Here is a 13,178-nt window from a genome sequence, read left to right on the forward strand (position 1 = left end):
TCTAAGACCATGCAGAGAAGTTGTGAACTTGCATTGGTGGAGTTTCCTTATCTGGGAATTCCTTATACCATTGAAATCCCTTTAGTCCCTTTCCTATATTTTGCATTTATTCACCTATATAGATATTCTCCCAATAGAAAGTAAATTCCTTGAGGGCAGAAACAGATTAATTGTGGGTTGGTTTGGGGTTTTTTTTCGTTGTTTTTTTGAGGGGCGGAGCAATGAGGGTTAAGTGACTTACCCAGGGTCACACAGCTAGTAAGTGTCAAGTGTTTGAGGTCACTTTTGAACTCAGGTCCTCCTGAATCCAGGGCTGGTGCTTTATCCACTGCGCCACCTAGCTGCCTCGACAGATTAGGTTTTAACCGTATATTCCCAGTACATACCACCATGCCTGGCACGTAGCAAGCAGTGTTAATAAATGCTTGTTGAATGAATAAATGAATCAATGAAGGAGTACCAGTTCTGGAAATTATCCAATTCCCTGAGCCTCAGTATTCTCATCTGTGAAATGAAGAGGTTGTAGTAATTGATCCCTACGGAGATAATATTTGTGAATGCTCAAAGTACCATATAAATAAATGCCGTTGTTTTTATCTACTCTCTGCTCTTTGTCCTACGATCCTTCTAGAGAACACAACGCAGAAGCCAGCCTGCAAGGCTACTTCCAGGCTTCTCGGAAGAAGCGTGGCCCTAGCGAGCCGCCGTCGTTGCTAGTGGCTACCAGAAGACGCTATAGTGATCCCTGCAGCCGTAGCTCCAGGGAATCCAGGGAACCGAACCGCAGAAGAGGTAGGTATCGGACCCAGGCAGCGGCCTGAGTCCCCCCGCAATTTCCTTCAGATTAAGAGCCTGCCCCTGGCCGGCGAGGTGTGAAAGGGGAAGACCGGGAGCGGGGGGGGCGGGGGGGGCGGGGGAGAGGGGTGATGAGGCCCCGCGCGCACTGTCTCCTTGTACAACCCTCCTCCTGACCCAAGTTTCTCGTGGGGACGTGAGAGAATAACAGCGCAGGGTAGAATAGGAGCTAGATAGCTATATAGATGTAGATAGCTAACTAGATAGAGAGATAGAGAAAGATACAGAGACAGACAGATATAGCTTTATAGAGATGAAGATAATAGATAGATACATACATATGGTATATAGACATACAGATATAGATGGGGATAGTAATACACAGATATAGATGGACTTATAGAGAGATAGAACCAGATAGACATATAGGTATTTTGATAGAGATATAGATACACAGATAAATATAGAGCTAGGAATGGAAAATATAAAGATATATGTGTATATTTATATGTATATATTGTTTGTACAAGTTTTCATTTTCTGCAAAATAAATAGTCTAGCTGATTTGAAAAATTTCATCTACCTCTGGGGTTCTTAACCCGGGATCTGTAGAATTTAAAAAAATATTTAGACAACTATTTTAATATCGTTTCTTATAATAGTTTGCAATATTATATACTTCATTTTATGCATTTTAAAACATTATTCTGAGGAGTCTAAGGCTTCACCAGACTGCCAAAGGGGTCTATGACACCAGAATGTTAAGAACCCTCTGCTTTAAATTCTATGATACTACATGTCTTGGATCTTTCTAGCATTTTAGTGATGTGTTCTTGTTTCCATTTTTCCAGATGAGGACATTTCAATCCAGAAATGATAAAGTGACTTGTCCAGGGTTACAGTGGCTAGTAAGTACAGAAGAACAAGATTTCAGATCATTACACTCTTAGACCAGCAGTTTTTCCACCGTGTCATCTTAGATGATAAAGAGAGGAAGGGTCTTAAGAGATTTTGACTTTGACCAAATCAGGTATATTCTGGGCAGAATGCAAGGTCCTGAAATGGAAGGCCCAGTGTAACGAATCTTCTGCTCCATTCTCTTAACCCATTCTCTGACATTATTTTCTTCCCCCATGCCCCATCCCCATCTTGCCTTTTTGGTATTACTAGAAGCTCTGACAGAGAGATTTAAGTCAGAATGACCTCATGAACACCAGGCGGAGGTGATCAGCTGTTAACTATAGAAATCCCCAGGGGTCAGGGAAATGAATGAATTAAGATTGGACAGTACAGACCCTTTGAGTGGGTGGGGAGGAAAAAAAAGTGGGGATGGGTTTGAATCAAGTCAGGCCTTCTTGCTTTGTGTTTATTTCATTCTTTCCGATTATTTCCCCCTTATTCTAAGATGGTTCCCTTCAATGGATTGGCCATACTGCCAACTCCAAACATCTATTACATCCTCATGGAACATCCTCCCTCCCTCTTTTCCTGCCCTTTGTCTCTGGAAAAGCGCTTGAATTCTGTTCAGTAATTAGCCTGAAATATACCCAAGCATTTTCTTTATTCCTATTCCAGGTCTCAGAAGAACCCTGAAGAGATTCAAACAAAATATAAGTACATTGTATAGATGTTCAATACTTGGGAAGGGAAAAAAGCAAGGCAAGTAAATTTGATCAGTGGAAAGACGGAACTGCTGAATTAAGATAGACGTTAAGAAACTAGAATTCTTTAGCCTGGAAAGAAGATGGCTAAGAGTGGATAGACATCTGTAAAATCTTAAAGGGTAAGTTAGATTTGTTCACTAATATTTAAGCACTAGAACTGAAGGGGGCACCCATCAAAGCTTAAAAGAAGTAATTTAGAGGCAATAGGGACAGTTTACAGTGGTTAATAAATTTATAGAACTCATTCCCTTAAATGGGGGGACAGGCTAAAAACATAAGTAATTCCAAAGGGGTTTAAGTGTATTGGTGAATGAGTTCCATAAGAAGTTACTAAAAAGAATTAGGAATATTTGAAGTATAACTTTAAACTTTTGAGGTCGATACCAGGGAAACCGACAAATCATCCCCTTATATCACTATCAGAGACAGAATTCTGAGGAGCAGCTAGGTGGCACAGTGGATAAAGCACTGGCCCTGGATTCAGGAGGACCTGAGTTCAAGTCCAGCCTCAGACACTTGACACTTACTGGGTGTGTGACCCTGGGCAAGTCACTTAACCCTAATTGCCCCGAAAAAAGAAAAGAAAAGAGACAGAATTCTGAGCTGGATTGAATGGGGTGGTGGTAGTAGTGGCGGCAGCTCCTGTATGTGGCAATTTATTAATGTAGAGTAAAAAGCTACCCCTGAATTCTCTTGTCCTCTGCTCCAAGGAAATAGGAATTTGAGGTAATAGAATTTTAGAAAATATGAAGCTTGATGAACTCAGTATTTCTCAAACTGTATTCCACAGAGCCCTGGTATTTGATATGGCTAGGGGTTCTGTGAGAAAGCTTTAATACTAATAATATCTTCTCTAAATATTAAACATTAAAATTATGTATGTATCAAAATATTTATTTTGTCCAGGAATTTTTCAGAATGAAAATAGCTTCCTCTAGTTCACTCTGAAAATGTTCCAGACCCTTGCCTTTATCCTGGTAGATTTCTGTATCCCTAGATGTGCAGACCATCACTTATGCTTCCTGTCAGCATATTTTAAGACCTAAAGTGTTCTGTGATCAAATTAATTTGGGGAAGATTGCTTTAGAAATGTATTAATTGGGGGCAGCTAGATGGCGCAGTGGTTAAATCGCTGGCCCTGGATTCAGGAGTACCTGAGTTCAAATCCAGCCTCAGACACTTACTAGCTTTGTAACCCTGGGCAAGTCACTTAACCTCCATTGCTCCACCCCCACCCCCCAAATGTATTAATTAAAGAAACATAAAGCATTGACTGATTGCACAGGCACAAAAAAAGAAAACGTGGACCCAGTCCTAGCTTTCTAATACTGGGCCTTAAGGGACAGTACAAGAAAAGAACAAAGACCATAAAACAAGGATAACTCACATTATAGTAAAATTCATTGACTAAATTAATGACAAAGAACACAAACCAGAAGGAACCAGTGTGAGACAAAGCTGAAGACCCTCACTCACCCATGAACCTTGCTAGTGTTTAGCTCTTTCATCCTTTGGTTTGGTTTGCCCCATAGAAGCAAAGCAGTTGCAGTGATCTCAAAGTTTCTTATCAACTTTAAAATTCTATGATTCTAAGATTCTATGACATAGCTATGCCATTGTCTCACCTTCAATCAGTCTTTCATTTATGGGCCAGATTTTCTTAGTTCCTTTTCTGCTTCTTTATCGTAGTTAAGTTTCCAATTGCGTTTTTTTCTCTCCCCATTGGTGCCCCTTCAAGTCTTCCATGCCCTTTCCCAGTCATGAATCCCAGCACCCTGATGACAAAATGGAAGAGAATACCTCACCCACCACGAGTTATTTTTTCAGGTGCCCAATGCTCACGCAGGTGAAGAGCTGGGCCTTGAGCCCTGAATCTATGCAAAAGCCCAGTGACAGCTTTGATTGTACCATTAACTCCAGCCCTACCTTCAGTGTCACCAGCAGGGCTACTGCGACCGGCAGCTCTTCAAGTACTTGTGCCTGGACCAACACTAGCTTCAGTGTCCAGGTGAGGGAGGGTCACACTCAGCAGGCTAAGTGAAAGAGCCAGAATCTTTGAGTGTTCAGCTGCTACCGTGGATGGATTATATACAGTGGGAGTGCATCCCAGGGTTCATTCATGCCTGATAGCTTAGAGAGGGACCCAGTATTAAAGTAAAAAAAGGCGATAGCTTGGAGAGGAACCCAGTGGGGAGAGTGGAGAACTTGAATTGTTATGGATCCTAGTTGGGGGAGAGGAGGAGAATGGAAGTCGTTTCCCTTTTCTTCTTGTGTTCTACCACTGAGGCAGCCAGAACAAGGTCTAGGGACCCTACGATGCATACGGAAGAAGCAGAGCAAAGTGAAGAAGGAGGTCTTCTGGGGCATCCAGGTGGTTGAATCTCTGGTTTGGAAGAACTGGGAGCTAGGCAAGGAGATCACCAAGAACCTGACTTTGAAAAATATAAACATGAAAACCCAGAAGCTCAAATACAGGTAGAGAAGGGAACTGCCACCACCGCCCAGTCTTTTGCCTAAAAGCCTGTTCACCCACCCCCCCCCATCCCCTCCTCTATGTCACATATCCCCACATGGAGACCATCCTTAGGTCTTTTCCCCTGCCACAGTCATTCCCTCTTTTACCTTCCACTAAAGGAGACTTGCCTGAGATTCAGGACTCTTGGAGACTGTGGTCAAAGGCATCCTGACCATCCTTATAGCGTTAGTATCCCCCTCACCCCCATTCCATGTGCAGTCACTAGGTTGGCTAATGAAAAGCTCTGTTCTTCCAAGATGGTGGCATTGAGGCAAAGCCAAAGAGTCACATGAAATAGACCTTAGAGCCCCGAAGGGGGCTGTTAATGTGCTATGTTTGGGGCAGCTAGGCAGTGCAGTAGATAGAACACAGGTCCTCCAGTCAGTAGGGCCTGAGTTCAAAGCCAGCCTCAAACATTTACTAGCTGTGTGACCCTGGGCAAGTCACTTAAGCCTGATTGCCTCCCCCCCCCAAATGTGCTGTATATATATCCTCACAGAGGGAACTATTAGTCATGTGCCCCCCCCTTCATCACCCCCACCCTCCTCAGGTCCCAAGCCCCTCTAGTTCTACAGATTCTCAGCTCATCAAATGCTGCTGGTTCGAGTTCTGCTTCTGAAGTTTTTCTTCCCTGGCTTCATCCCACAGGCTTCCCAGAACTAAGTTCTTCTTCACAGTGTACCCACAGCCCATCTTCTTGAGCCCTGGGATGTCCTTTACTCTTCCTATAATCTTCCGACCCTTGGAGGAGGTATGAGTCAGCCCTGGGGGCCCATGGGAACTGGGAGGGACTCTACATCCGCAGTCCTGTGACTGACTTGACAGAAAGGCAACACCATTCCTTAACTTCTCTTTTTTTGGGCTGGGGTGGGGCAATGAGGGTTAAATGACTTGCCCAAGGTCACACAGCTAGTAAGTGTCAAGTGTCTGAGGTCAGATTTGAACTCAGTTCCTCCTGAATCCAGGGCTGGTGCTTTATCCACTGTCCCACCTTGCTGCCCCTACCTTAACTTCTCTTAAGGGAAAATCCTCTACTGGAGAAGTCCTGGAAATTAGGTTCTCAGCCTTGAATGTGCTAGGGTCTGGGGAGGAAGCGGTTGAGGTTTCCTTCAGGATACATGGGACATTGGGCAGGAATACTCCAATAGCGTTCTGGCCATTGGAATCCCCTGGATCCTGCAGAGAGACCCACAATCCCTCCTACTTTACTCACAGGAGAGCTCACATATTTTTTTTTGTTTTTGTTTTTTGTTTTGTGTGGGGGCAATTGGGGTTAAGTGACTTGCCCAGGGTCACACAGCTAGTAAGTGTCAAGTGTCAGGCCAGATTTGAACTCAGGTCCTCCTGAATCCAGGGCCAGTGCTTTATCCACTGCGCCATCTAGCTGCCCCGGAGTGCTCACATATTATTTTAAGCCTTGGATCATTCTAATTCCACCTTCTGGGCACTAGTAATGATCCCTTCTCCTTCACAAGTCTGCGAGGAGCCATCTGTCCTCATGCTGCCCATCTCTGATGCCCTGTTTATCTCCACTGAGCAGTGGGGCAGGGATGTCACCTGAGAGCCCCAGGCCTGAGACTATGCCCTCCTTTCCCCTTCTCTGCACCTTTTCCCAGTCCTGTTCATCCACCTGACGCCCTTTCTTGCCACAGAAGGAGTATGTGGATCAGCTCTGTTTTATCATGGCGGAAGGCGAGTTTTCAGTGGAGCTCAGGGCCATCCTGCCTAGCCATCAGTTGTTCTGCCCCCCATCACTGCAGTTGCCTCTGTGTGCCGTGTCTGATACCACTGAGGCCTGGTTCAATCTATGTAATGTGGGGTGAGTTCGTTGTTACAATACCTGCCTATCCATTCCTAGACGTCCTATACTTGCCCCTCCAAGCTCTGTCAGCCAGGGGCAGGTTAAGGATGGAGAGGACCATTGGATGGGGAAAGTTTTTAAAGATTCCAGAAAATCCCTGGTCCTAGAAAACTGGAAAACACCAAAGTTGGAGAGGTTCCGGGAGTGCCCCTTTTGGCTGGGAGGTGGCTTTCTGGAGGACTCTGGGAAGGAAGGGGGACCTTCGCCACACCACATAGCAACCCCAGGGGAAGGAGAGCTAGGATTGGGATGATAGGAAAAATGGAGAGCAATGACCTCTCAAAAGTTCTGACATATCACCCCAGGGACCTACCAACCTTCTTCACATGGGATTTCCCCAACCCATTTCACGGGCTACCCTCCACCGGCTTGTTGGAACCAGGCTCAGTTTGCCAGATCAAGGTTGTGTTCCAGCCTCTTGTTGCCCTCATCTATGATGTTCAGGCCATCTGTTGGTACGGAGACACTGGTGATCAAAAAAGCACCATTCAACTCCAGGCTGTTGGTAAGACCTCTGCACACTTTTAGTCCTTCCCATTGTCTGAGCCACTAGCGGTAGAACTCATAGAACCCAGAATCTTACAGCTCCCATTTTACAAATGAGGAACCTGAGGCCTAGATAGGGAGTGACTCTCCCCAGGTTACTCAGCCATTCTAGGTCTGCTGGTGAGGGAGCCCATGGCCCCAGCCGTCTTCAGCCCCATTCACAAAACAAAATGTCTTCTCCTTTCTTCTTTTCTCCCACTCTTGGTTTTCCCTAAATCTGCCTCTTCAAGACTCTGTCTCTTTGTGGTCTTTCATAGTCACATGGACGGATTTACAGCCCTGAAATATTTGCTCCTCGGGTTTTTTTCTTGCAGCCAGCAGGTTGCATGCTTAGTCTCTCCCCACCCTGGGGCAAGGCTCAGGTCGCTTACTTGTGTCCTTCCAAAGTCCTGGTGCTCTGACACGGTGTCCCTTTCCTTTCTTACCCAGCCAAATGTCCCCAGCTACTGGTATATGTAAACAAAGAAGGGGCTGAGGAGATTGACCTGGAATCTGCCCGGAAGGTGGTGAACTTTGGTCCTGCCCCAGTGGGCTACACTATGAAGAAGTGCATCCAGCTTTTTAACCCATCTGTGGTATATATAGTCCAGGGATTGGGGAACAAGGGTCTGTGTTACCCCCCACCCCTGCCCCGCAGGCACTCTCTGACCCACAGAGGACCAGACTCTTTATGCAAACCTTTGATCCTCCCTTAATATCCTTCCCTCTAATATGATCATTTATGTCCCATTCTCTGAAACCCTTAAAGAGATCTATAGACATCAGCTATCATAATAATTACTACTATTCCCTCCCTCCTTTTCCCCAACTACCCAAATCCCAGAGTGTCTTGTTTCTTAGCCTCAACACCACTTGTCCCTGAAATGTACCACACATTAGCTTTTATCTCATAGAATTTGGGGGTGAATGCCTGGCGAGTGTAGATGGGATGAAACCTTTGGAGCTCCTGACCCTCTCATCCCCAGGCTAGTGCTGACCTCCTTTTCCAACCCTGGCCTCTGTAGGTGAATGCCTCATTCCGTGTTGAGGCTAACCGGGACCTGTATGAGGATGACCGAGTGTTCACCTGCCCAATCATACGAGGGGTGGTGTCCCCTGGGGAGCAGATGTGGCTGCCTCTGTTATTCCGTCCCCAGACCGTGGGCCTTCAGAGCATTGACTACCTTACAATTTTACCACCCGGAAGCACCTCTGAAGTCTCCCTCAAAATAACTGGTTTATGCGCAGGTACTAACATGCCCATACCCTCATCCCCTGCTTCTCACTTCCCCTTGTCATAGGGAAATAGGTGGTGGGGGGTTCTTAAGTATTCCTCTGAAAGAATCACAAGTCTTGCACCAAGTCCGGTTAGAATAAAATGGTCTTTTACTGGAGAAAGTGACCAAGAGGAAGACTTCCCTCTTGGGGAGGAGATGGCTTGGAGACATCTTTCTCGTTGAGCAGAAGAAAGCCAAAGCTTTTATAGGATATGATGGGGTGACCACCTGACGATGGGCAGTTCCTTTTAGGGGGGGTGAGGAAAGATTCTTGAGAGCTGGGGGTGGGGTGGGGTGGGGTGGGGAGCTTCTTTTGGAATGATAGTCCTGATCTCTGGAGTTATTTTTGTTTCCTAGCTCAGGTCGTAGCCATGCCTAACTGACTTTCCTGTTAGAGAGTTTAATCTCCCCTAACTTCTTAGATGTGTCCCTCCTGATATCTAGTTGGCCAGTTTAAACATTAATAGTCCCTTAGTTCCTCGATATGTCTCAAGCCCCATGTCACCCTGACCGGCCTTGGAAGATAGGCTTTGAGGGAAAGAACATGATTCAGGTCATCTTTCCAGTTCTACTCATGAGTGGCTTTCTCTATAATTTCCAAGTGGGTGTTGGATACCCCCTAGTGGTCTAATATCAGAATCACACCTCCTATTCAGTTGCAGATGGAGTTGGGGAGAGGGGTGACCCTGGAAGGTTCCCAGTTCTTGGTAGGGGTACAGAGAGAATCATATCATGCTGATGTTGTGAAATTAGACGTCCTAGAGCATACAAGACCAAGGAGGCTCGCTGGAAACTGGCTCTCCTTTTGTCTTCCAGTGGGACCATTCTCTAACCTCTGCCCAGACTGACCCTAAGCTTATAATAGAAAATACAGAAGACTTCATATCCTCTTTTGGTTAGCTGTTGTTCTGTCTTAAATCTTTGGCATTCCATAGGCTCTTCCTAATGTCTAACATTTATCTTTCCATCAGTTGTCATTAAAGCCCATTTCCTTCTGTATTATTATAGGCACTTGTCCAGAAATTAATCTTTTGTAAAGGGGGACCCCCTGTGGACAGTTTCCTATTAAGCTCTCTTTTTATTTCCCTCCACTCTTTTTTTTTTTTTTTTTTTGCAGGGCAGTTGGGGTTAAGTGACTTGCCTAGGGTCACACAGCTAGTAAGTGTTAAGTGTCTTAGGCTGGATTTGAACTCAGGACCTCCTGACTCCAGGGCCGGTGCTCTATCCACTGCACCACCTAGCTGCCCCCCTCCACTCTTTCCAAGTCAATAGCTTGAGGCAGTATCCACTGAGAGAAGTGAAGTCAAGGGTGGGTGGCAGTGAGCCCCCCCCACATCAGCAGACATCGCATGTACTGATGCTCCTCCTCTTCCTATCTGCATAGGCCCTGCTGTGTCCTTGAAGCATTACTGTATTGATTTCAACTGGGTCAACTTAGGCGAGTGTGCCACGAAATCTCTGATGATCCAAAATGATGCTGATTGCCCGGCTTACTTCATGTTTGAGCTTGATAACCGAGAGAGTGTCTTCTCCCTGCAGCCGCAGAGTGGGTTCCTGGGTGGTAGGGAGCAGAAAATGCTGACCCTCACCTTCCAGCCCACTCACCCTATCATCTGCTACCGAAGGGTGGCATGTCTGATTCACCACCAGGTAGGATGAAGGGAATAAGTGGGGCCCGAAGGTTAGGCAATGGACAGGGGTTTGAGTAGCAAAGGCAGCAGCTCTTCCTAGTCCTTAAAGAGACAACAGGGAGATGTTAGGGCAGATGAGAGAACATCTGGTGAGCAGAGCTGCCCCAGGGAAGCAGGATACCTTTTTCCAGCTGTGCCCTTGGTGATCTGGGATCTACTGAATGACCAGCTTCCCTTTCCACTGGCCTATGGATGATAACACTTGTTGCCTCCATCTTTGTTTGGCACGGATGAATGAGAAGCAATTTGAGCCCAGTGGGTACTATTAACACCAGCCACGTCCCCGGATTTCTCTGCTGCCTTTGATGGTTGGGTGCCTATCTCACCATCACTGCGCCTTCCCCAGCAGGACACAGTGTGTTCAGAGGACCTTAGTTCCAACCGCACACTTTTTCTCACTATCTGTTTGACTTTGGGGAAGCTGCTTCCCCTCTCTAGGGCTGATTTGTAAAGTGAGGGGATTAATGACCATGTGGCTTCTTGAGATCCAACTATAAATAGATGGTTCTATGACATGTAAGGGAGAGGGCTCCTCATTTAAATCTCTGCCTTCTAAAGTTGGCCCTTGGGTGTAGAAAGTTAGGGACAATTTCCCCGGGTCTTGTGATCTGGGGCAGCCTGCCCTGCTTGGGGGGACTAGGTCTCTGAGCCATAACTTGGGAAGGAGGGTGTAGTTTGCAAAAAGAACCAGAGGGTCTCCTAAGTTCAAGTCAGAAGGTGGGCCTGTCCCTTCATCTTTCCCCAAACTCCCTTCCCCTGGATGTTCATATGAACTAGATTTTACCTTCATAAAATTATGAGTGCGGTGGTTGAGCCAAGAGTGATTTGGCCCGGGGAACCACAGTTCTCTTGTCCTCCAAGCTATAGGTAGGTAGCCCAGGAATGTCCTTAATGTTCCCAAAACATAGGCAAAGGTGTCCTGAAAGGACATTAGTTTCTTCGTAAAGAAGCCCAGGGCATCTGGCTTAAGGGGTGGGAAACAATTCTAGCATCTGTTCTTATACTATTCCATTATTCTCACCCTCAGCCCCACCTCTTGTCCTTGCCCTTAGTCTTCCTCATGGTTTCTGAGTTACTATCCTGTTTTCTGTGCCTAACTTCTACTCCTAGACCTCCTTCCAACCTCCATAGCCACCACAACCCCCCCGCTCCCACTCCTCATTGCCACACTTGGGGTGTTGCAGGAGCCACTGTTCTTGGATATCATTGGAACCTGCCACTCTGATAGTGCCAAGCCAGCCATCCTGAGACCCCGGCACCTTAAGTGGTATCGTACCCACATGGCACGGGGGTTGATACTGTTTTCACCAGACATTTTGGGCACCATGCTGAGGGAGAAGAAGCTCGAGCGGGATGAAGAGGGAGCGCTCATGCTGCGCCGGGAGGTACTGACAGAATTCTTCATGTCACTTTGCCAGCACAGTCTCCCACCCCCATGCTGCCACCACAACACTTCCTGGTGCCCCACAGTCCAGGAAGGTAGTCTATTCTCTGTTCCAGATCACATCTCTAACCCATTTTACACACACTGAATCCCTCTATTGTCATTAGAAATCAAAGCATCCTTGCCAAGCCCACTCTTGAGAATCTCCTACAGGAAGGAGGAGGCCATGGGGAGTTGGGGGTAGAAGCAACCCCCCCAAAAGGGGAGGAGGTATCAAAACCAGGGCTAATCATCATGCTTCTGCTGGCTGAAATACCTAATAGGAAATAGATCTGAGTGGGGCCAGGTCCTTCCCCACAAGCCCCACTCCCTTTTTGTTTACACAGGGCCCTGAGGATCCACCTCCTGCAAAATATCCATCAATTCCACCCATGAGTGAATATTTCCTCGATGGCACCAGTGACACAGCCATATTCCCTCCAACGGTCAGCATAGAACCCCTTGTGGCGAACTTTGGAAGGTGCTCTAGTTTTGAGGGACCGGACCCCTTACCCCTCTGCCTGACCAATCATACCAGAGGCAAGATTACAGTTGTCTGGACTTATCAAGCCAACAGTCCCTTCCGGGTGGTGCCTGATGTCGTTGACATCCCCCCACTCAAGAACACAGCTGCCCGCCTGTATTTCCAGCCTCAATACCCCAACAAAATCTATGCAGCCGAACTGGAGGCCTTTGCCTACTACAAGGTGAGTGCATGTTTGCACAATGCCCCATGTGCATGTCTGTCTGTGTGCCATGTGTGAGTATGAGGATGCACACAGGAGTATGTGTGTGTGTGAGAGAGACAGGGACAGACACACATGAACAGAGACAGAGACAGAAACAGACTCCGGGTCCTTTTTTGTATCCCAGGATGGATGTGGAAAATCAGAAAGCTAGCGCCATGATCCACTTCTCTTTGTGCCTCTTAACAATTTCCATGCTCCCTAAGACCAGCCACCTCCCTTGGTGCTGGTTTCTTGGTCTTTCTGTGTGAGTCTGATTTGGATAGGTCCATGCTTTGAGGACTTGTTCATTCCTTAGAAAGTTGTGTTGTGGTCACCACAGTACCAGAAAGAGCAGATGGCATGCTAGGCCAGGGACTCAAAGGAATGACTGCATCCCTGTGGGATCACTTTAGAGTTAGTGTCTGACCCTCAGCTTTGCAAGCTAAAAGCTTGGCTTTTATCCATTCACCCACTGGGGTGATGAGGTTCTAGGAAAATGAGTCATGATAACCAAATTCATAAGAAACTAATTTATTAATCAGAACAACAGTTTAGGAATCTATCCTCAGACAATAGGCGTATGAAGAGAAATCTAGAAATAGTTTGTTCTCTTTTGAACAAGACTGTTTTATTTATTCAGCAAATGTTTGGAGTCCAATACTCAAATGGATATGTGAGCACATCATTCTGATGGTTTCC

At 46.4% G+C, this 13,178-nt stretch overlaps 1 protein-coding gene across 1 annotated transcript in view; it reads left to right on the plus strand.

Annotated features, from left to right (window-relative positions):
- Positions 1 to 738: 738 nt before the first annotated feature.
- The window catches only part of CFAP65 (cilia and flagella associated protein 65), a 44,617-nt gene continuing 32,177 nt past the window's right edge, over positions 739 to 13,178 (plus strand). Inside the window, exons 1-13 of the mRNA XM_043996100.1 lie at positions 739 to 792; positions 1,647 to 1,703; positions 2,371 to 2,578; positions 4,287 to 4,467; positions 4,750 to 4,934; positions 5,623 to 5,725; positions 6,627 to 6,793; positions 7,141 to 7,340; positions 7,811 to 7,956; positions 8,386 to 8,608; positions 10,022 to 10,287; positions 11,513 to 11,713; positions 12,099 to 12,458. Coding sequence (XP_043852035.1) covers positions 4,294 to 4,467; positions 4,750 to 4,934; positions 5,623 to 5,725; positions 6,627 to 6,793; positions 7,141 to 7,340; positions 7,811 to 7,956; positions 8,386 to 8,608; positions 10,022 to 10,287; positions 11,513 to 11,713; positions 12,099 to 12,458 — 2,025 coding nt within the window. The 5' untranslated portion in view covers positions 739 to 792; positions 1,647 to 1,703; positions 2,371 to 2,578; positions 4,287 to 4,293. The remainder of the gene's footprint in view (positions 793 to 1,646; positions 1,704 to 2,370; positions 2,579 to 4,286; positions 4,468 to 4,749; positions 4,935 to 5,622; positions 5,726 to 6,626; positions 6,794 to 7,140; positions 7,341 to 7,810; positions 7,957 to 8,385; positions 8,609 to 10,021; positions 10,288 to 11,512; positions 11,714 to 12,098; positions 12,459 to 13,178) is intronic.

Source organism: Dromiciops gliroides, chromosome 3 (genome assembly GCF_019393635.1).
Source record: "Dromiciops gliroides isolate mDroGli1 chromosome 3, mDroGli1.pri, whole genome shotgun sequence".
Taxonomy (NCBI): Eukaryota; Metazoa; Chordata; class Mammalia; order Microbiotheria; family Microbiotheriidae; genus Dromiciops; species Dromiciops gliroides.